Source organism: Amblyomma mixtum, chromosome 1 (assembly GCF_055824585.1).
Source record: "Amblyomma mixtum isolate Tamu chromosome 1, ASM5582458v1, whole genome shotgun sequence".
NCBI classification, from domain to species: Eukaryota; Metazoa; Arthropoda; class Arachnida; order Ixodida; family Ixodidae; genus Amblyomma; species Amblyomma mixtum.
The window spans coordinates 164,251,148-164,272,370 of NC_143012.1; the positions used below are offsets into that span (position 1 = coordinate 164,251,148).

A 21,223-nucleotide genomic window follows, 5' to 3' on the forward strand; every position below is an offset into this window, starting at 1 on the left:
AAAGACGACTCTGCGGAACTGCTGATGGATGTAGTCGAGGCCGAAAAATCTGCGAAAGGCATAGAGGAACCCGAAAAGCAAGCAGGCTCGACGGGCTCTTCGGGACCCTCCAGCAGCGATGCCGGACGCAAACCTGAAGGGGCAGAACCTTCTAGAAAGGAGACGGAGGCGTCGAGCGGTGAAGTAAGCGTGCCAGCGCTCCAAGAAACCGAGCCAGCGACTCTGACCGAGGAGAACCTTGACCAGAGCGGCGCCCGCATGACCGGCGTCCCTGCCCCAGCGAAGCGGCCACACGCCCAGACCGGAACCGAAGACGACAAGGCGGAAGCCCCCAGCGTCGAGGAGCCGCCGGCAAAAACGACCCAAGGACGGCGGTCGTCCATCCGGCCACGACCAAATGTGTCGACGGAGAGGAGAGCCCTTGACAAGCCGCCTCCGCAGCCAGGCCTGGCACCAGCACCGGATGGCTCCGGTGTCAATGATGTCGTCTAGCCAAGCGCTAGACGCGAAGGGTAAGCAACATGTTCCCGGCCTCTTTCTTCTGCATTAAAATGGTTCATGCGTTCCCCATGAAAGTCGGTACACTTAATGTCAGGGGACTGGCAAGTAAGAAGAAGCAGAGCCAGGTGTACCGCCTTTTAACTGAGCACGACATTGACGTCCTGGCAGTGCAGGAAACGAAAATTGACGGGGAAGAAGAGACCGGGAGCATGGTGCGACGTTTCACGTCTAGGTTTTTTGCAGTTGTCGCCCACTCTGTAGGAACGTCTGCGGATTGTGTCATCTTTGTAAAGAATGTACCGGGACTTGAGGTTCAGGCATATACGGCGTGTCCTTCGGGTCGATTTGTTTTGGTTGACCTCCTGTACGACAAAACATATTGGCGCATCATTTGTGTGTACGCCCCAAATGCGGTGGATGAGAGGACAGCGTTTTTTCAAAGCGTACAAAAGCACTTCAGTTGTGAGAAATCCCTGATCGTCATGGGTGACTTCAATTGCGTCCTGAGAGGCTGTGACAAAACCAGTGCAAGGGCATTTAGGGACAGAAGCACTAAAGTACTCTCAGAAATTACAGACACGTGCAACCTCGATGATGTGGCCGAATGTTTAGAAGGCGAGCGTTGTGTGAGACTCACACATTTTCAACGGTCAAGCCATGCACGGCTAGATAGCATTTATGTGTCACCGAAAGTTATTTCAAAATGCAGTAGCTACAATGTAGTACCGGTATCATTTTCGGATCATTGTTTAGTGCAGTGTGGGATAGGGACAAAGAAACGAGGAAATCAGTTTTCTTGGGAGATGTGGAAATTAAATAATAAGCTCATTACAGACATCTTTAGCAGGAAAGTAAACGAAGAAATCAGTAAATTAAAGCCGAGCGGGGAACTGAAAGTATGGCAGCAGTGGGAACTGTGCAAACAACAAATAAAGATAGCAGCAATCGAAAGGTCAAGCTGCATACGACAAGAGGAGAAGCGTGATGAGGACAATTTAAGATCTTTACTAGCTAGACTTCTCGAAAGAGAAAGCGAAGAGCCTGGAAAATGGATGGATGACATTAGGAAAATAAAACATAAGATTGAACTCTTTGAAGAAGAACGCTATCGTGGCGCACTGGTGCGGCCTAGGGCGCAAGATATAGCTGATGGGGAGACACCTTCAAAACGAGCGCTAGGAATGGAAAAAACGCATGCTCAACGAAACCACATTGAACAGATTTAATGGGGAGGGGCGTTATCTGGAGAAAGCGGGCATATACAGCAGGCATTTCTTGAATATTATCAGGCGCTGTTTGCAAAGCAAGAAGTGGATGTGAGCGCATTCAAGGAAATGTTTCTTGGCGCTTTGCCGCGATTAGAAGACGAACAGAAAGAAAGGCTGGAGCTGTCGATAACTGCGTCGGAGGTCGAGCAAGCGATAGAAAATTTGAACCTGGGAAAATCTCTTGGACCTGATGGGTTAAGCGCCACTTTTTACAAAGCATATAAACACGAAATAGTGCCAGTACTGACAGCAGTTTTTAACGAAGCCTACAAAGAAAATGAATTGCCCCCGTCTTATGGTAAATCCCATACAGTGCTAATCCCTAAATCCGATGACGCAGAAAAGTTAAAGCAGGTCACAGCATATCGTCCTATCGCCCTCACAAACGTAGATTATAAAGTTCTCAAGAAGATTTTAGCCCGTAGACTACAGTCAGTAATTCAAGATATAGTCGGTCCCCACCAGACGTGTGGGATGAAGGAACGCTCTATTGTTTCCAATATTCATAGAGCGAGATGTGTGCTGGAATGTTGTGATAACACAAATAGCTGTGTAGCCATCCTTCAGCTAGATCTTGAGAAGGCATTTGATTGTGTTTCGCACGATATCTTGTTCTGCATACTCGACCATGTGAATGTAGGGTCCATTATTTGCGAGGGAGTGGCCTTGGCGTACCGGAGCTGCACGACAAGATTAATTGTAAATAAGAGTTTGGGGGCCCCCATTAGCCTGCAGCGTTCGGTACGCCAGGGTTGTCCCCTCAGCTCTCTTCTATTCTGCATTTACATTGAAGCGTTATGTTTGAATATCATGGAAAGTGAAAAAATTCGAGGCTTCCAGCTACAGGCGGCAGAAGTTAAGCTGCTGGCTTATGCGGATGATGTCGCGGTGTTCACAGTGAACCGGGAAGGCCGTGGCATGCGTAAAAGAATTCACCAAGGTCACCGGTAATAAAGTGAATTGGTCAAAGTCCCTGGGGCTTTGGCACGGAGAATAGCCAACGAAGCCCGGCAATTTTGCAAACGTGTCCTGGGTAACGACCCCAGTAAAGTACTTAGGCGTCCCACTGGACGGTTATCGCGATAGCGATTCGTACTGGAAAGCACAGACAGAAGCCACGCGTGAAAAGGTGGAAAGGGCGACACCTTTCAATTTTCGCAAGGGCCACAGTGTGCAATCTGTTTTTTATGTCTAGGCTGTGGTACGTGATGCAAGTGTTGCATTGTGCAAGGATGAACGTACAGAGACTGCACCGGATCTTTGCCGTTTTTGTGTGGGCTGCGGACTGGGAACGCTGCAGCCGGACCAATTTGTTTAGGCGGGTGAAGGATGGCGGCCTGAGTCTGGGACACTTATTTCTGCGGCAGATTGTAAGCAGATTTTGTTTTGTGCGCGATGTAAGCGATCCGTTTTTGCGCACTGTGTGCCAATTAAGGCTCGGAAATGCACTGCCGGACTTTGTTGTCTCAACCGAAAGTTTCTCGGGACGTATTTTTGGTTACTTTAGAGAGGTTGTCGCGAGTGTTCGATTCCTGTCTGTTCGATTTTCGTATGAATATTTATCTTCTGTTAGCAGGAAGAAGTTGTATAAAGATTTGTGCGATGTAGTTCTTCCACAACCTATGTACAGGGACTTATACAATGGAGGCCTGGGACGCGACGTACTTAAGCGTGTGAAGGCGATGCAGGTGCCGCCAAGTGCAAAAACTTTTTTCTTTAAATTACATACCGGAACACTACCAGTAAAGGAATTCTTGGAAAGGAAGCATTCATTTCTACCTTGGGGATCACATTGTTTAATTTGTAAACAACCAGAAACAATAGACCAGGTTTTTTTGCACTGTTGGGACGGGGTATACTTTTGGGACATCTTACAAAGGACTTTAAAAAAGGAATTTCCGCTCGACTCTCATGGTATTCGGTACTTGCCTGTAGAGAGTGAGGATGGGACACCATTCGACCTTATTATGCTAATGGACCTCCATTGTATTTGGCGCTCCAGAATGGCAGGATATCATCGCGATCTTGATGCACGGCCAGCACGGATCTATTTTCGGGAGTGCATGAATAAGTATATTGTAGTTCAGAAACTTGCTCCTGAAGCTCCCGAGTGGCTCGAAAGAGTCGAGCCTTTGGTGACGCTTAAGGAGTTTTAACGTGACGAAGCCACGCACCCCCAGGCGGATAGTGTTAATTATTGCTCATTGTGCTCTGTAAGTGTATTTGTGTACTGTTGTTCTTGCCGAAGTCAGGCAATAAAGAAAAAAAAAGGTTCGTTGGTCTAGGGGTATGATTCTCGCTTAGGGTGCGAGAAGCCCCGGGTTCAAATCCCGGACGACCCTCTTCCTTTTTGCTTCGCCCAGTACATTCAATATTCGAGCCTCCGTCCTTCGTTTCACGAGATTGACGCGCAGTAATTCTTATTCGCTCACGCAGCATGACGTGCAGCGTGACAATTTCTGTTCCTTTTTCGTAGCCCCGCAGTAGATACAAAATCTTTTAGCTACTCCCGCTTCAGCACCTGGCTCGTTGGTCTAGGGGTATGATTCTCGCTTAGGGTGCGAGAGGTCCCAGGTTCAAATCCCGGACGAGCCCTCTTCCTTTTTGCTTCGCCCAGTACATTCAATATTCGAGCCTCCGTCCTTCGTTTCACCAGATTGACTCGCAGTAATTCTTATTCGCTCACGCAGCATGACGTGCAGCGTGACAATTTCTGTTCCTTTTCGTAGCCCCGCAGTAGATACAAAATCTTTTAGCTACTCCCGCTTCAGCACCTGGCTCGTTGGTCTAGGGGTATGATTCTCGCTTAGGGTGCGAGAGGTCCCGGGTTCAAATCCCGGACGAGCCCTCTTCCTTTTTGCTTCGCCCAGTACATTCAATATTCGAGCCTCCGTCCTTCGTTTCACCAGATTGACTCGCAGTAATTCTTATTCGCTCACGCAGCATGACGTGCAGCGTGACAATTTCTGTTCCTTTTCGTAGCCCCGCAGTAGATACAAAATCTTTTAGCTACTCCCGCTTCAGCACCTGGCTCGTTGGTCTAGGGGTGTGATTCTCGCTTAGGGTGCGAGAGGTCCCGGGTTCAAATCCCGGACGAGCCCTCTTCCTTTTTGCTTCGCCCAGTACATTCAATATTCGAGCCTCCGTCCTTCGTTTCACCAGATTGACTCGCAGTAATTCTTATTCGCTCACGCAGCATGACGTGCAGCGTGACAATTTCTGTTCCTTTTCGTAGCCCCGCAGTAGATACAAAATCTTTTAGCTACTCCCGCTTCAGCACCTGGCTCGTTGGTCTAGGGGTATGATTCTCGCTTAGGGTGCGAGAGGCCCCGGGTTCAAATCCCGGACGAGCCCTCTTCCTTTTTGCTTCGCCCAGTACATTCAATATTCGAGCCTCCGTTCTTCGTTTCACCAGATTGACTCGCAGTAATTCTTATTCGCTCACGCAGCATGACGTGCAGCGTGACAATTTCTGTTCCTTTTCGTAGCCCCGCAGTAGATACAAAATCTTTTAGCTACTCCCGCTTCAGCACCTGGCTCGTTGGTCTAGGGGTATGATTCTCGCTTAGGGTGCGAGAGGTCCCGGGTTCAAATCCCTGACGAGCCCTCTTCCTTTTTGCTTCGCCCAGTACATTCAATATTCGAGCCTCCGTCCTTCGTTTCACCAGATTGACTCGCAGTAATTCTTATTCGCTCACGCAGCATGACGTGCAGCGTGACAATTTCTGTTCCTTTTCGTAGCCCCGCAGTAGATACAAAATCTTTTAGCTACTCCCGCTTCAGCACCTGGCTCGTTGGTCTAGGATTTCCCTTTCCGGCTTTCGAGCAGGACGGTCACGGAATGTCAGGCTCCTCAGGAGCGGTTTCAGCGGCCCAGCCGGGCCGCGGTACTAGGGGTGTTGCCAACGACGACAAGGAATATCAAGTGCTTCTTCCTCAGCTACCAACAGGTCGTGTTGTTTTAAATACCATTTTTTTGCATGCAGATGTGCGGTATCGACCGTATCGTGTGGAACATTTCCGAGATGCGCTGGCTGGCTTATCGCTGCTGTCCGAGGTAGTCGCCCTGGGGGCGTATCAAATGAGCCATGTGTGGGCAGTGACATTCAAAAGCGGCGACGGTGTGAAGAAGATACTCAGCGAGGGCGACATAAAAGTGAAAGAGCGGCGCTGTGTGGTCATCGACCCCACCAATCAAGACATTCACCTGAAGCTACACTGGATGCTGCATAACGTGCCAGATGAAGACATACGCCATGCCTTTTCATCATATGGAAAGGTCACTGAAGTTGCAAGGGAACGGTGGCGAGTTCAAGGCGTACAGGACAAAGGGTCGTCGACGCGATTGGTGACTCTTAGGCTCAAAACGGGCCTGTCGGTCGACGATTTGCCCCATCAGGTGCGCATTGCTGGGGAGCAGGCACTAGTTGTTGTCCCGGGGAGGGCTCCGCTTTGCCTTCGGTGCCGCAACACAGGCCACGTACGGCGGGAATGTCGTGTACCGCGTTGTGCGCTTTGCCGGCGCTACGGGCATGACGAGTCCGAGTGTGTCAGGACGTACGCCAGTGTCACTGGACTGAGAGGGAAAGAGGATGTTTCCGAACTCCTCATAGACGAGGCTGACGCCGAAGAAGCTTCAGGTGGTAACGACAGCGTGCCGAAGGCTGCACCTGAACTGCCTCCTGAGAGCGCCAATACGGAGAAAAAGCAGGAGGAGGTCGAGCACTGCAAAGAAGGTTCCAGCAACCAAGCAGTCAAAAGCGTAGGTGAGCCGGAAGAGACACCCGAGGTTGAGGAGGGCGTGGTCGATATGGACGGCGTCGAGGCAAGCGGAGCAACTGGTAAAAGATCGAGCAAGGAAATGTTAAACGACGGCGAGCTCCTTTCTCCCAGCAACGATGAACCGCCACCTAAAACGGTGGGGGGACGCCGGGCGTCACTACGCCCGAAACCTAACATCCCGCCGGACAGAAGACCGGCGGCACAACCGCCCCCGTAGACGCCGGGACCTGTGCCTCAGAGGGCTCCTAGGAGCACAACGCCAAGCAATGGACGGTCAAGCAGCGGTGTGCTCGCGCGACGCTACCAAGGTACGAGAGAGGAGACAGTGTTGGGCATGTTGTACTGTATGCTGCGCGCAAAGAGCATTTCTGGCTACTGCTACGCGTCACATGTCTCTCTCCACTGCACGATCTGTCTGTTCCTGCTCTTAAATGATAGCTAAAATGGAGAAAACACTAAGGATTGCCACCATTAATGTTCGAGGTCTTTCAGCAAGGCGGCGACAATACCAGCTCAGCCGCATCTGCCTAGACAATGAGCTTGACATTGTGGCTGTGCAAGAAACGAAAGTTGAGAGCCAGGACCAGACAGATCGTATGGTTGCAGCGTTTACAGCGCATTATAATGTTTCTATTTGCCATGCTGTAGGTACATCTGGTGGTTGTGCCGTCTTAACACGTAAATGCGCTGGCATTTTCGAGGAGTCGCTAACTGTCAGTGAAAATGGGCGTCTGATTGTTTTAAACTTTCTTTTTGCCGGTTCGCAATGGCGACTGATATGTGTGTATGCACCAAATGATATGCAAGACCGAATTATTTTTTTCGAAAACCTTGAACCCTACATCAAATGTAATAGTGCTGTTATTTTACTGGGTGATTTCAACTGTGTCTGTTTTGTGGACGATCGTGCAAATAACCACCACGTTAGAGACAAAAGCGCTGAACTATTGAACACGCTAATCAATGAACATAACCTTGAAGATGTTGGCATGGTTTTATCAAACGCGGGAAAACGACAATACACACATTTCCAGGGGAAAAGTCATGCGAGACTAGACCGAGCGTATCTGTCACTGGATCTGATACCTCTTTGTAACTGTTATTCCGTTACACCTGTATCCTTTAGTGACCACTGTATGGTGTCCTTTACGCTAGGGACGAAAAGAAAGCATTCAAAGTTTAATTGGCAATTGTGGAAGCTTAATGCTAAACTGCTCGAAGATGACACTTTCGTTAATAGCGTAAAAGAAAAGATTGACGATGTGTTGACAAGGGAGCCCGCGCAGAACGCGGTCGCGTGGGAGGAACTAAAAATCCAAGTAAAAATGATGGCGATTGAAAGGGGCACTATCCGACGCTACAACGAAACGTTAAAGGAAAAAGAGCTCAAACGGCAGCTTGAATGGCTAGTAAGGATGGAAGGAGAGGAACCCGGCGCGTACACTACTGAAGTAAGCAAAGTTAAAAGCGAACTGGAAGTTCTTGATGTGGAAAAATACAAAGCAGCAGTGATTCGCGCACGCGCAGAAAGGTTATGGCTGGGGGAAAGCCCAAATAGACGGGCGCTGGGCGATGAAAAACGATACGCGACGAAGAAGGAAATCAAACAGATATCTTATCAAAATGAAATCAGTTCTGATAGCGCGGTAATTGCAAGGGCATTCGTCGAGCACTATAGGTATCTTTTTGGCGGCGCAAAACAAGTGCAAAGTGGATTTGAAGAAGAGTTTCTTGCTCACATGCCGAAGTTAGAAGATGAAACTAAAGAGAGCCTAGAAGGTGCTATAAGCACGGACGAAATTGTGACCGCGATAAAGGAATTACCTGTAGGCAAGTCACCCGGGCCCGATGGCTTAAGTGCAGCCTTTTACAAGGCTTTTACGCCCGAGCTGTCAGTGATTTTACAGCGTGTGTACGCAGAAGCGTACGAGGAAAATAGACTGCCCCCTTCTTTTAGGACAAGTCACATGGTGCTAATACCAAAAACAGAAGACCCAGAGAAGCTGTTGTCGGTTGAGTCATACAGGCCAATTACATTAACAAACACCGATTATAAAATTTTAATGAAAGTTTTGGCGAAGAGAACACAAACAGTAATTAAAAGTCTTGTGGGGCCTCACCAAACATGCGGAATCAAGGGCCGCACGATCACAACTAATACTCATATTGCGAGAAGTGTTTTAGAGTGCTGCGACGCGTTCACAGGCCGAGTTGCTATGCTGCAGCTCGACCTGGCGAAGGCTTTTGACCAGGTCTCGCATGAAATAATGTTTCAGGTACTAAAACATACCAATATCGGCAGCGTGATTATTGAAGGTGTCAGGATGGCTTACAGCGACTGTACAACGCGTATTGTAATAAACAGGTCGCTCAGCGAACTTGTTCCTGTCCAATCATCAGTGAGGCAAGGCTGCCCACTCTCCCCACTGTTGTTCACCTTGTACCTTGAACCCTTTTGTGTTGCTCTGTTGCGCCGTGCAAGCATTCATGGCTTCAAACTGCAGTCATCAGAAGTTAAAGTGTTAGCTTACGCGGATGACATCGCTGTATTTTGCGAGGACAGAAGTAGTGTCCTTGAGGTAGTTCAAGTAGCAGACAAATTTTGCAAACAGACGGGCTCCCAGATTAATTGGGAAAAGAGCGTTGGCTTCTGGCACGGCAACTGGGACATGACTCCGGGCTATTTTGCAAATATGACTTGGACGGCGACACCAGCTAAATACCTGGGTGTCCCACTACAGTATTACAAAGGAAATAACGAATACTGGAAGGGAGAAATGGAGACTTTGAAAGAAAAGACTGCATCATGGCAAGGTCGCGGTTTCTCGATGTTTGCGCGGGCTACAGTGTGCAATGTATTTCTTGTCGCAAAGATTTGGTATGTATTACAAGTTCTCTTCATGTCACGTGCGAATGTGCAAAAAATGCACAGGGTTTTTGCGGTATTCATTTGGGGCTCGAGTTGGGAGAGGGTTAGTCGTTCAAATCTTTTTCGATCCGTTCGCAGTGGAGGACTTGGCTTATCAAACTTGTTTGTTAGACAAATTGTGTCACGTTTCTTTTTCTTACGGGACCAAAGTGATGGTTTTTTGCGGACAATGTTACATGTTCGACTGGCTAGAACTTTACCTGATTTCATTGTTACCACTAGTGATGCTGTGAATCGTGGCGTAACTGGTTATCTGCACGAAATTGTTGTGTCATATCGCGTACTAACAGCTCGGTTTTCTTTGCAGTACTTGTCTTTGGTTAACAAAAAGAAATTGTACAAAGATTTAATTGACGTCATGATGCCAGTCCCACTGTACAGAACGGTGTACTGCGGAGGCCCAGGAGATGATGTTTTGAAAAGAGTGAAAAAGATGCCAATAAGAGGTTCTATTAAAACTTTCTTTTTCAAGCTACACACTAATACTCTTCCAGTAAAGACGTGGCTCGAGGACAAAGGAATTTTTGTGCCCTGGACTGTCTTTTGTGCAAAAAACCAGAAACCATTGAACACGTTTTCATTGAATGCTGGGATCCGATCTTTCTCTGGGACATTTTACAACGCACGCTTAAAAAAGAACTACCAATTACCCCTTCAGGAATCAGGTTTTTAACTGCAGAGACTGATGATGACACACCGTATGACATGTTCATGCTCCTGGGCCTCCACAGTTTGTGGAAGACAAGGATGGCGGTTCGACATGCGGACATCGTTGTTCGTTCTGCCCGTGAAAACTTTATTGAGAGTGTCACATACGTTGCGGAGGTGTATCGCGCACTAGCGGAGCCGCCGCAATGGATGGCTGTTCTTGAGGATTTGGTGAACCTTAAAAAATTTTAACCACGCCAGGTCTGCCTGTACTGGCGTGTTTTATTCGTGTCTGTATTGTTTGAACTGTTGTCTAAGGAGGCAATAAAAAAAAAAAAAAAAAAGCTCGTTGGTATAGGGGTATGATTCTCGCTTAGGGTGCGTGAGGTCCCGGGTTCAAATCCCGGACGAGCCCTCTTCCTTTTTGCTTCGCCCAGTACATTCAATATTCGAGCCTCCGTCCTTCGTTTCACCAGATTGACTCGCAGTAATTCTTATTCGCTCACGCAGCATGACGTGCAGCGTGACAATTTCTGTTCCTTTTCGTAGCCCCGCAGTAGATACAAAATCTTTTAGCTACTCCCGCTTCAGCACCTGGCTCGTTGGTCTAGGGGTATGATTCTCGCTTAGGGTGCGAGAGGTCCCGGGTTCAAATCCCGGACGAGCCCTCTTCCTTTTTGCTTCGCCCAGTACATTCAATATTCGAGCCTCCGTCCTTCGTTTCACCAGATTGACTCGCAGTAATTCTTATTCGCTCACGCAGCATGACGTGCAGCGTGACAATTTCTGTTCCTTTTCGTAGCCCCGCAGTAGATACAAAATCTTTTAGCTACTCCCGCTTCAGCACCTGGCTCGTTGGTCTAGGGCACGGTGTAAGAATAATTTAGGTGCTGACACTCGCCGCTCCCCGTAGAGAGAACGCGCGGGCAGATTGTGTTCGCAGATGACCTTGAATCGGCGGTAGTTTTCGCCGCAAGGGTACAGATGGCGCTGTAGTATGGGAGCCCAGGGGCCCGCGCTGCCCGCTCGCGTGCGTTCAGAAATTTTCACGCCACGCGCGGGGTGAATACACGTGGTATAGGTGCAGAAGTGTACTTGCTGAAACTCGTGTGTGTGTGTGTGTGTGTGAAGGCTTCTCCGGATTCTCGAAAAGAGTTTGGTTGTGCCTGTCAGTCCTGTGAGTGCATTGTTCGGCTGATTGGTATTCTGCTGGGATTCACTCAACGTATACCACGCCTGCGGCATGTGACGCCGAGTGCAATTAGTTGCGCTCAGGCTTGCTGCGCTTCAAAATGGGCAAGAAGTGCTTTGTACCGAATTGCATGTCGGGGTATCGGACATGCACGGAGCGTGTGTCGCTTTTCAAGGCTCCGCGTGAACCCGAGCGTTTAGAAAAGTGGCGACGGGCGATTCCGAGAGCAGACAGAGTTTTGCAGCCTACCGACCACGTGTGCGCGAAGCACTTCCCGAATGAAGTGATCTCTGCAACATATCACGCGGAATACAAGGGGAACGTCCTTCTGCACGCACAAAAAAAGCCGGTGCTCTCACCCGACGCTGTGCCTAGCATTTTCCCGAATTGCCCAGGATACTTGACTGTGCAGCAAAAAACGAGAAAACCTCCGCGGAAACGGCAGGCTCTGCCGCCGACTTCTCAGAAGCCTAAGAAGCAAGGACAGCCAGAAGCGTCGAATGCTTCTGAAGAGCTACACCTGGCCGTTGAAAATACACCAAGTTTATTGCTGGTTGACACAACGAGTTCAAAATATTCTGATGCCGAATCAACAGACGCGCCTTGTAAGAGGCCACGCTTGGATTTCAGCAGCGTCGCGCCCCCTCCACGTGAAGAAAAGGATCCTTTTCAACACGATACTGACACATTGAGTGGCACATGCACTGCCGACGCACCTAGTCACACAGCTGAAAAGGTAATTTCCTGTTTTAAATTCAGGTGGCATTCCTCCAGCCGCCTCACCTAAGCTCACTAGGCGCAACAAATCATGATATTGTTCTACAATACCTACTGAGCGGAAATTATCGTAAATACGATACGGTTGCTGCAGCCGTGTTTTCTTCCCTTCAGTATATTTATTTGATTATAATTAATTAGCCAGGATCTCATTGGACATCTAAGAGCACAGTGTGCTAGTAATCGCATAAGCTTTGCTCACTCTTAGGTGCCATCCGGAAAGTGCACATTCATTTATTTAATTTCAGCGCCGTTCAGGCGTTAAAAAAGAGGTTGGTAACAGGAAAATTTTAGATTAATAAGAAATAATAAAATAGTAAGAAACATATAACACCGACTTGTTAAGAGAAGTAATGACATAATATAGATGACGTAAACGAAACTTTGGCTTAGTTCGGACGGCAGAAACATTCCTAATTCTATCATTTCTTTTCATTCAGCAACAAGTTTCTTCCTCATCTCAAAAAACTACGGAGCAAGAGAGAAGTCATGGACAAACGCAAGAGCAGCGACCCACCGAGTCCCTGTTCCTCCAGGACGGAGGACAGCAAATGACAATTTCCGCTCTGTCAGGCTGTGCTTCCAGCCTTAAACTCCCAAGTGAAGCCTGGGCAGTCCAAGTTTCTGACAGATTTGGGGTTAAATCTGTTGTTTTCAGTGAGCTAGAATTGCCGAAAGAGAGTAACCAGGCGCCTTTTCATAGAAAAGTACTAGAAGTAACCACATCACATAATGACTCCTTGTCAGTGAAATGTTTTGTTTATGGCCGTTTTGTTAACGTACAGACCATAAGTTCTGGTTTGCCCATGAATTCCCTAGCTGATATAGAGTGTGCAGTACGGGTCTTTCATGAAATGCATGTGTGTGCAGGTGGTCCCAGTGGTGAAATGTACAATAATATACGCCCCGAGTGCGCATATATTGACAAATGTGGAACCTGGCGGCACAACCGTTGCCTACTAGTGACAGAGAGTACAAGTTGCAATGCATGTGCTAAGTTAAAAGATGTACTTCGTATTCATGCTGCACGAAAGAAAAAGAATTCTCAACTGAAACACATTCGCATTCCGGCCAGTCCATCGAAAAAAACACGCATTGAAATGTTGCGGCGCGCCAGGATTGCCTGCTACAAGTCAAAAGTGCGGCTTCAAAAACAAAAACATAATCTTGAACAAGAATTGGCTAACTGCAAATCAAAACTACTAGAAATCAGTAATGAAACACTCGAACGCCTTTCCAGAGAAGCAAACCTTCCTGAAGCGCAAAAGCTGGTGTTGAAAGAGTGTGTAGCTGCAGGCAAAGCTCGCTCAAAAAACGGTAGAAGATACTCAGATGACTGGATCTTGCTCTGCCTTCTCCTCCATATTAGGTCACCTGGAGGATACAGATTCTTGATGGAGAGTGAAATTCTCGCCTTGCCTTCAGTACGAACAATACACCGCTACATCTCATTGGTGGGCTTTAAAACAGGCTTTGATAGTAAGTTCTTCATAGCCTTAAAAAAGAAACTTGAAAAGAAAGATGACTTCAAGCGGCACGGTATTATCATCTTTGATGAGATGCAAGTCCGTAAAAGTAAGGCTGTCAACTCAAAGACAATGACCTACGTCGGTCTGGCATCAGAGACGGAAAACAGTACCGAGCTTGCAGACCATGCTCTTGTTTTTATGTTCTGCCCTTTTGGTGAAAGTTATGCTCAGCCAATAGGTGTTTTTGCAGCAAAAGGTGCCACGAGGGGTACTATTCTTGCACAGTTGCTCCTTCAGGCAATTTTACTTATGGAGGAAGCTGGAGCAAAAATTCATGGGTTTGTTTGTGATGGAGCTTCGACAAACAGGACTATGTGGCGACAACTGGGTATAAGTGGGTCACTAGAAGCCTGCCGGAACTCCTTCACACATCCAAGCGACCCCACACGAAAAGTTTTTGCATTTTCTGATGCTCCACACCTCTTTAAATGCATCAGGAACCGTCTTTTGCAACAAAGGTACCTGAAAAAGGAGGGACGTTGGATTAGGTGGGAGGACTATGCAGCAGTTTATAAAGAAGACCAAGCGAATGTTGGAGCTTTGAAGGTGTGTCCAAAAATAACACATTCCCACATTTATCCAAGCAACTGTGAAAAGATGCGGGTAAAGCTTGCCACGCAAGTGTTCAGTCGCTCGATGGCAGCAGGTATTGAATTTTACAGAAACCGTGGTGTGCGCAGTCTGGGAGACACTGAAGCCATGCAAGAATTCACATTGTTTCTTAATAATCTTTTCGATGCCTTGAACCGGCGGTTTCCTCATGAAGGTGTCACAAAGCAGGGCTCTGACCTAGGCATTCTGTCACGTGGGGTAGAATGGTTGGATAACTGGGAAAAAGAGCTGCAGAGTGGAAATATCACGAAAGATATGTTCCTGACAAAAAGCACTTCTGAAGGGCTCCGAGTTACCTTGAGATCGACTAAAGAGCTTTGTGAGGTTCTTTTGCATCAGTACGAGTTCAGATACGTTCTTACAAATAAAATGAATCAAGATCCGATCGAAAGATTCTTTGGCAAGATAAGACTTGCTGGAAGCCAGAATGACCATCCTTCAATGCCAACATTTATGCAACTGTACAATACAATGTCCATTTACAGCCTTCTGAGGCCTCCCAAGTTTGGCAATTGCTGCGTGGTCGATGAGAAGCCATTACTAGACGCATCAGACTTCAGAGCCCTGATCGAACTAGGCAGTGCAAGCAACTCTTCGCCTGGCTTCATTGATCAGCTAAAAGAAAAGCTTGATAAACTGATTCTTGTTGAGGACTGGGAATGTGAGGATGTTATCACAGTAAACGGAAAGGATACAGCGCAAGTCGTTGACTGCATACTTTACTATGTGGTTGGATTCTTGAGCCGAAAGTTGATGAAAGCCACCACGTGCGATTGTTGCCGGTCTGCTTTTACCATTCCGCAAAACAGCTCTGCTGAAGCATCCCTGACCAACAAAAAGAGCAGGGGTGGACTGTTGCACCCCAACGCGAATCTCTTTGAGCTGTTGAGAGTAGCTGAGGAGCACTTTGCAAAAAATGCCGACAGTCAGTCTGTATACTGGGAAACGGTGGAGCATGTGCTTGACACAAAGACCTTGACTTTTCCATGTGCTCAGCACAAAGAAGAGGTCATTGCACAAATTCTGCACTATTTCTTAACCATGAGAATGAGGCAGCACTGCAAAGCTGCAACCATGAACTTGAAAAAACAAGCTCAAGAGAAAAAAAAGCTTGCGAAACTTTGTTCATCCTGAATCGTGTTGCCAAGTTTACAGAATGTACTAATTTTGTTAGATTTTTTGTGAATGTATGTTTTAAACAGTTTGTGCCATGCAATGTATAGTTTTGTAACAGAATAAATTATATGTTCAGCCCCCCTTTCAGCATGCCATTCCTAATATTCTACACAAATGTAAGAGCACTGTACACACCACCAGACCTACTTCAGGTCGGACATTTTTTTTTCTAATATAAGAGCGCGCATTGTTCTCTTGAAATGACAGAGTAGAATAGAAAAATTATGCCCATTCATGGGCAACTAGCGCAAGATATACTGCTTTGAGAGTTGCGATGGATTTAGCCGTGTGACATGCCCTTCATCAAGCTGTACTGCACACGGCTTGCAGTACTGGCGCAAAGTATAACCGCCATCGCCTTAACACTGAGCAGAAGCCTGCGTAGGGGTCGCGTGTCGAGCGAAGTTTGTAACCAAGTACATGTGTAAGCTAGAGGTGCAATGGTTCAAGGTGCTTTGAGGACGTTTATTTTGTAAAGAGGAAGATGAGCAGCGGCGGCAGCCGCACCGCCAGCGCACAGCGCGAGATTGCTGGGTTGACGACCGAAGCTCGGAACGGCATTTTGGCTAGCTGTCCTTACGCTATTTCCCCGAAAATCCGGCTACAATTTATTTATTTTTGCTTTAATTAGCTAACATTGGCGGGCGCAACTAGAAAATACGATTGATACACTGGCTTCAACGTATGCTAGCTACCAGAGCTATAATAAAAACGTCGTCGAGAAATCAGTTGCACATTCATTTAGATAATCAGTCTTATTACTGCAGAATCCCGGTGTATTCATGCCTGTGCATACTTTTCTATATACCCCGATATCGAGCTCGACAAACGAGCAACGCTTAGCATCGATAACCTACGCAGCGCAAATCCGAGAGCCTCCACCTACTAGCGCCACCTGTCGCCGGGAAACGGAAACAGCGCCGGCGGCGAACACAACCAGGACGGTGCGCCGGCCGCAGTGTCAACACCTAAAGTATTCTTACACCGTGGTCTAGGGGTATGATTCTCGCTTACGGTGCGTGAGCTCCCGGGTTCAAATCCCGGACGAGCCCTCTTCCTTTTTGCTTCGCCCAGTACATTCAATATTCGAGCCTCCGTCCTTCGTTTCACCAGATTGACTCGCAGTAATTCTTATTCGCTCACGCAGCATGACAATTTCTGTTCCTTTTCGTAGCCCCGCAGTAGATACAAAATCTTTTAGCTACTCCCGCTTCAGCCCCTGGCTCGTTGGTCTAGGGGTATGATTCTCGCTTAGGGTGCGAGAGGTCCCGGGTTCAAATCCCGGACGAGCCCTCTTCCTTTTTGCTTCGCCCAGTACATTCAATATTCGAGCCTCCGTCCTTCGTTTCACCAGATTGACTCGCAGTAATTCTTATTCGCTCACGCAGCATGACGTGCAGCGTGACAATTTCTGTTCCTTTTCGTAGCCCCGCAGTAGATACAAAATCTTTTAGCTACTCCCGCTTCAGCACCTGGCTCGTTGGTCTAGGGGTATGATTCTCGCTTAGGGTGCGAGAGGTCCCGGGTTCAAATCCCGGACGAGCCCTCTTCCTTTTTGCTTCGCCCAGTACATTCAATATTCGAGCCTCCGTCCTTCGTTTCACCAGATTGACTCGCAGTAATTCTTATTCGCTCACGCAGCATGACGTGCAGCGTGACAATTTCTGTTCCTTTTCGTAGCCCCGCAGTAGATACAAAATCTTTTAGCTACTCCCGCTTCAGCACCTGGCTCGTTGGTCTAGGGGTATGATTCTCGCTTAGGGTGCGAGAGGTCCCGGGTTCAAATCCCGGACGAGCCCTCTTCCTTTTTGCTTCGCCCAGTACATTCAATATTCGAGCCTCCGTCCTTCGTTTCACCAGATTGACTCGCAGTAATTCTTATTCGCTCACGCAGCATGACGTGCAGCGTGACAATTTCTGTTCCTTTTCGTAGCCCCGCAGTAGATACAAAATCTTTTAGCTACTCCCGCTTCAGCACCTGGCTCGTTGGTCTAGGGGTATGATTCTCGCTTAGGGTGCGAGAGGTCCCGGGTTCAAATCCCGGACGAGCCCTCTTCCTTTTTGCTTCGCCCAGTACATTCAATATTCGAGCCTCCGTCCTTCGTTTCACCAGATTGACTCGCAGTAATTCTTATTCGCTCACGCAGCATGACGTGCAGCGTGACAATTTCTGTTCCTTTTCGTAGCCCCGCAGTAGATACAAAATCTTTTAGCTACTCCCGCTTCAGCACCTGGCTCGTTGGTCTAGGGGTATGATTCTCGCTTAGGGTGCGAGAGGTCCCGGGTTCAAATCCCGGACGAGCCCTCTTCCTTTTTGCTTCGCCCAGTACATTCAATATTCGAGCCTCCGTCCTTCGTTTCACCAGATTGACTCGCAGTAATTCTTATTCGCTCACGCAGCATGACGTGCAGCGTGACAATTTCTGTTCCTTTTCGTAGCCCCGCAGTAGATACAAAATCTTTTAGCTACTCCCGCTTCAGCACCTGGCTCGTTGGTCTAGGGGTATGATTCTCGCTTAGGGTGCGAGAAGTAAAAAAAACATCTAAATAATAGATGAGACAGGTACATTTTGCCTCAAACTTTGAACCTTTTTCTTTCTGGAATTTAAGGAATGTTCAATGCCAGACATCTGTTAAACATAGTGCTAGGGAAATGGAAGTTGACCTTTACCAACTGCACAGTTTTCACCTTCTAGCCCATGGCAAAGTACATACTGCAGGAACCAATGACTAGCATAAGAAACAGTTCCATGTTTTTTTTTTTCATTAAGCAGTGAAGTGATCAGAGGCTTGTTTACATTAAGAACATCAGGTTTAAGAAAAATAGATTTTGGAAGTTATTTCAATGTTACAATGGCTTCATTCCAATGCTAACTTCAGAACAACTAGCTGCACCGAGAGTGGAGCTTAAACCAGTCCATGTGGGCCGATTCGTTTAAACTCTTTCAAATACAGCGCGCTATAACAAATGCACTCCGAATTCCTGAAACGAAAATTCCGGAAACCACACAAATCAACTTCGCAAATCATACACCATGCATCGGAAATCACTTTTGGTTCCCTACCTTGAATCAGAACTACCTTTGAGGGTATAGAATATCGGTATCGAAGATACTTGTTTCAAGCATCATGCCCAGTCCCGTTTAGCTCGCAGCTGGAAAGGGAAGGAGTCATCTGCTGAGATATCTTACAAATGAAGACTTGGCATGTACACATTATGGAGCTGCATCAGCTACCTGTCTGACCAGCTTCTGCGCACCCTTTCGGATACCTTTCCCCTCTTTGAAAAAACAATACAGGATCCTCTGCTTAGTGCAAGCACAGCTGCTTCACCCACATACACCATACACCACGTCAACACAGGTGCCGACCGGAGTACGACATCCACGGCGCTTTGCGGCACCACGGTATTACTACTTGTGACATAAGCCTATTAGCGAAGTTCCTACTGTAGAGTACTTAAAATTTTATTTGTTTATTACCAAGACTACATTTTCCAAAGATAACCAGAGGCTGACTCCTTAGAAGCTGTGGGCATAAATTCAATTGTGCTGGTGGCTTGATTGATCCGGAAAGCCACGGAATTCCAACAAAGCATCCTGCAGTGACCGCATCAAATGGTGGCATACAGTGTGCTGAACTAAGCTGCGAATAAAGGCCGGGATATCCACAACTGGTGCAATGTGACCACGCCACACCGAGCATGGTTCTAACATCAAATGTGCCGCTTTATTGGTCAGCAAGGATTTGACGCAACAGCTGGCCGAGTGACAGGTGTTTATTAGGCACTTATGACTTGGCCATACCAAGAGATGAAACAGAGTACAACACAACTAAAACTGAGGAATGACTGGTGAACAAACAATACGGTCCGGCAGTGTTCTCAGACAGACACATCACAGTACCTAGTGGCACCGCATCAATAAGCAGCAGCTGGGGCACACGGACGCAACAACTTCTCGCTCCAAATTGATTCCTGTGACGGCTGCAGAAACACTGAAGGACTTGCAATGCTTGGACACATAACCCTGAATGACGTGAACAACCTGTGCACTAAACTTCATAAAATCAACTTTTTCAACGCTGGCTGCCTTGCTGTGAGCACTGCATTGCTTTAACCTCACTTCAGCCTGCCCGGCACGCCCTTGTCACAGCTGCTGATGTGGGCAACTTGAAGCCTGCAAAAGAAAACACAGCCACATGATATACAGCTGAACCTCATTACAATGAACAGGTATAAAATTAAATAATATAGTAGATTCCAAGATGAACCCTTTAAGTTGATTGCAACAGAAGCGCCCCTAAAAAGAAATGTGCAAGCATGATCTGTGTGTCCAAATACTCTATATACTCGCGTAATGAACCCACTCTCATAACGAACCCCCCCCCCCCCCCCTTTTCGCCTCTAAAAATGATTTTTTTTTCTCACGTAAAAGCTGCGTGCCGAGCTTCAGGGCCATATTGGAGCATGCTCGCATATCTCGGAGCGATTGGCCGGCACTGCTGACGATAACAAAGTCGACAGATCGCAACGTGATGCAGACAGCTTCTTTTAATGCGAGATACGCGGTGGGGTAGCCCTTCACTACGGCTCTTCTTCCCTTCGCTCACAGCGCAGCTCGGGTGACCTCCTAGTGAGAGTGGCAATTGCCACATCTTTCCTTTACCATAACCGCATGATTATTATTGTCTAATGCGAGAGAAACCCCAGAGACACGAGCGCAGGTGACGCGGAAAGGAAACTTGCCGACCGCGCGCTTTTGCCGATGATGATGATGACCTTAAATGATCTGGTTGCTTAGCGCCATCTGTCAAACGCAAAACAAAACCTTGCTCATAGCGTTCTTTGTGCGCAGCGGCAGCAAAACGAAGTAAAGACAACGCATTTGGACGTCAGCCACCCGCCATATTGCTGGAGCTGCGTGTGAGTGGTCTGTGTGTCTTGACTTGTGCGTTGTGGTGCTGGGTCTTTACGCCAGCTACACAGAGGGTTTCAAGGTAAAAGTCGTGGAGCATGCCTTGGAGTCCGGGCGACTCTTTAATGTCGACCCGGTGCGTGTGCGCTACTGGCGTAAACAAGAGGACGAACTGAGGGCTACCGGAAAAGATCGGCATGCATTTCGAGGGCCCAAAGAAGGGAAGTTCCCTCATGTGGAGAAAGAAGTGCTGAACTACGTGAAGAGGCTGTGCAATGAAGGGTGTGCTGTATCTCACGAGCTCATTCAGAACCACGTGCGGGCCACTGCACGTGGTTCTCGAATTCCTGTTCTCGAATTTAAAGCCAGCAGTAGTTGGACAACTCGTTTTATGCGTCGGAAGGGGCTATGCCTGAGAAGGCGTACGACGTTATGTCAGCGGCTACCGGTGGACTGTGAGGACAAAGTGCGCAACTTTAATCTGATACGTATCTGGGAGAAGAAGAAGTTCCTGCTCTCACAGATTGGGAATGCCGACCAAACGGCGATAAACTTTGATATGCCGCGGAACAGCACTGTGGACCTGAAAGGTGCAAAAAGCGTGCATGTGAAGACAACGGGCGCCGAGAAACAGCGGTGCACCGTAATGCTCGCTGTAACGGCGGGCGATGGCAGGAAACTGCCACCGTTCGTTTTATTTAAGAGGAAAACTCTTCCAAAAGGCTCCTTTCCGGCTGGGATTCATATTCGTGCCCAAGAGAAAGAGTGGATGTCGGCACAACTGATGGTCGACTGGCTCAAGACAGTCTGGGGACAGCGACCAGGGGCCTTTCTTCTGCCGTCGCTCCTTGTCTTAGATAGTTTTGGTGGCCACCTAGACAAAGACGTCCAGC

At 47.8% G+C, this 21,223-nt stretch overlaps 2 protein-coding genes and 12 non-coding genes across 16 annotated transcripts in view; 13 read left to right on the forward strand and 1 right to left on the reverse strand.

Annotated features, from left to right (window-relative positions):
* Positions 1-4,039: 4,039 nt before the first annotated feature.
* On the forward strand, positions 4,040-4,111 carry TRNAP-AGG (transfer RNA proline (anticodon AGG)). The gene has a single exon. It is a non-coding gene; the product is annotated as a tRNA-Pro (tRNA).
* Positions 4,112-4,292: 181 nt separating this feature from the next.
* Positions 4,293-4,364, forward strand: TRNAP-AGG (transfer RNA proline (anticodon AGG)). Its single transcript has one exon. It is a non-coding gene; the product is annotated as a tRNA-Pro (tRNA).
* A 181-nt stretch (positions 4,365-4,545) lies between these two features.
* Positions 4,546-4,617, forward strand: TRNAP-AGG (transfer RNA proline (anticodon AGG)). Its single transcript has one exon. It is a non-coding gene; the product is annotated as a tRNA-Pro (tRNA).
* A 181-nt stretch (positions 4,618-4,798) lies between these two features.
* On the forward strand, positions 4,799-4,870 carry TRNAP-AGG (transfer RNA proline (anticodon AGG)). The gene has a single exon. It is a non-coding gene; the product is annotated as a tRNA-Pro (tRNA).
* A 181-nt stretch (positions 4,871-5,051) lies between these two features.
* Positions 5,052-5,123, forward strand: TRNAP-AGG (transfer RNA proline (anticodon AGG)). The gene has a single exon. It is a non-coding gene; the product is annotated as a tRNA-Pro (tRNA).
* Positions 5,124-5,304: 181 nt separating this feature from the next.
* On the forward strand, positions 5,305-5,376 carry TRNAP-AGG (transfer RNA proline (anticodon AGG)). Its single transcript has one exon. It is a non-coding gene; the product is annotated as a tRNA-Pro (tRNA).
* Positions 5,377-5,582: 206 nt separating this feature from the next.
* On the forward strand, positions 5,583-6,768 carry LOC149369641 (uncharacterized). The gene has a single exon (XM_089576049.1). It carries the CDS (start codon positions 5,611-5,613, stop codon positions 6,766-6,768), a length of 1,158 nt encoding a protein of 385 aa, XP_089432175.1. The 5' UTR covers positions 5,583-5,610.
* A 3,956-nt stretch (positions 6,769-10,724) lies between these two features.
* On the forward strand, positions 10,725-10,796 carry TRNAP-AGG (transfer RNA proline (anticodon AGG)). The gene has a single exon. It is a non-coding gene; the product is annotated as a tRNA-Pro (tRNA).
* Positions 10,797-16,635: 5,839 nt separating this feature from the next.
* On the forward strand, positions 16,636-16,707 carry TRNAP-AGG (transfer RNA proline (anticodon AGG)). Its single transcript has one exon. It is a non-coding gene; the product is annotated as a tRNA-Pro (tRNA).
* A 181-nt stretch (positions 16,708-16,888) lies between these two features.
* On the forward strand, positions 16,889-16,960 carry TRNAP-AGG (transfer RNA proline (anticodon AGG)). The gene has a single exon. It is a non-coding gene; the product is annotated as a tRNA-Pro (tRNA).
* Positions 16,961-17,141: 181 nt separating this feature from the next.
* TRNAP-AGG (transfer RNA proline (anticodon AGG)) lies at positions 17,142-17,213 on the forward strand. The gene has a single exon. It is a non-coding gene; the product is annotated as a tRNA-Pro (tRNA).
* A 181-nt stretch (positions 17,214-17,394) lies between these two features.
* Positions 17,395-17,466, forward strand: TRNAP-AGG (transfer RNA proline (anticodon AGG)). Its single transcript has one exon. It is a non-coding gene; the product is annotated as a tRNA-Pro (tRNA).
* A 181-nt stretch (positions 17,467-17,647) lies between these two features.
* TRNAP-AGG (transfer RNA proline (anticodon AGG)) lies at positions 17,648-17,719 on the forward strand. Its single transcript has one exon. It is a non-coding gene; the product is annotated as a tRNA-Pro (tRNA).
* A 1,458-nt stretch (positions 17,720-19,177) lies between these two features.
* Positions 19,178-21,223, reverse strand: part of LOC149369648 (gametocyte-specific factor 1 homolog) — a 39,588-nt gene continuing 37,542 nt past the window's right edge. For all 3 annotated transcript variants that reach the window (XM_089559159.1, XM_089559151.1, XM_089559156.1), the window contains one exon: positions 19,178-19,592. The gene's annotated coding sequence lies outside the window, so the exon portion shown is untranslated. The remainder of the gene's footprint in view (positions 19,593-21,223) is intronic.

Bases quoted from the DNA above. Each gene is read 5' to 3' on its own strand.
- LOC149369641 (XM_089576049.1), top strand. From the start codon at position 5,611: ATGTCAGGCTCCTCAGGAGCGGTTTCAGCGGCCCAGCCGGGCCGCGGT.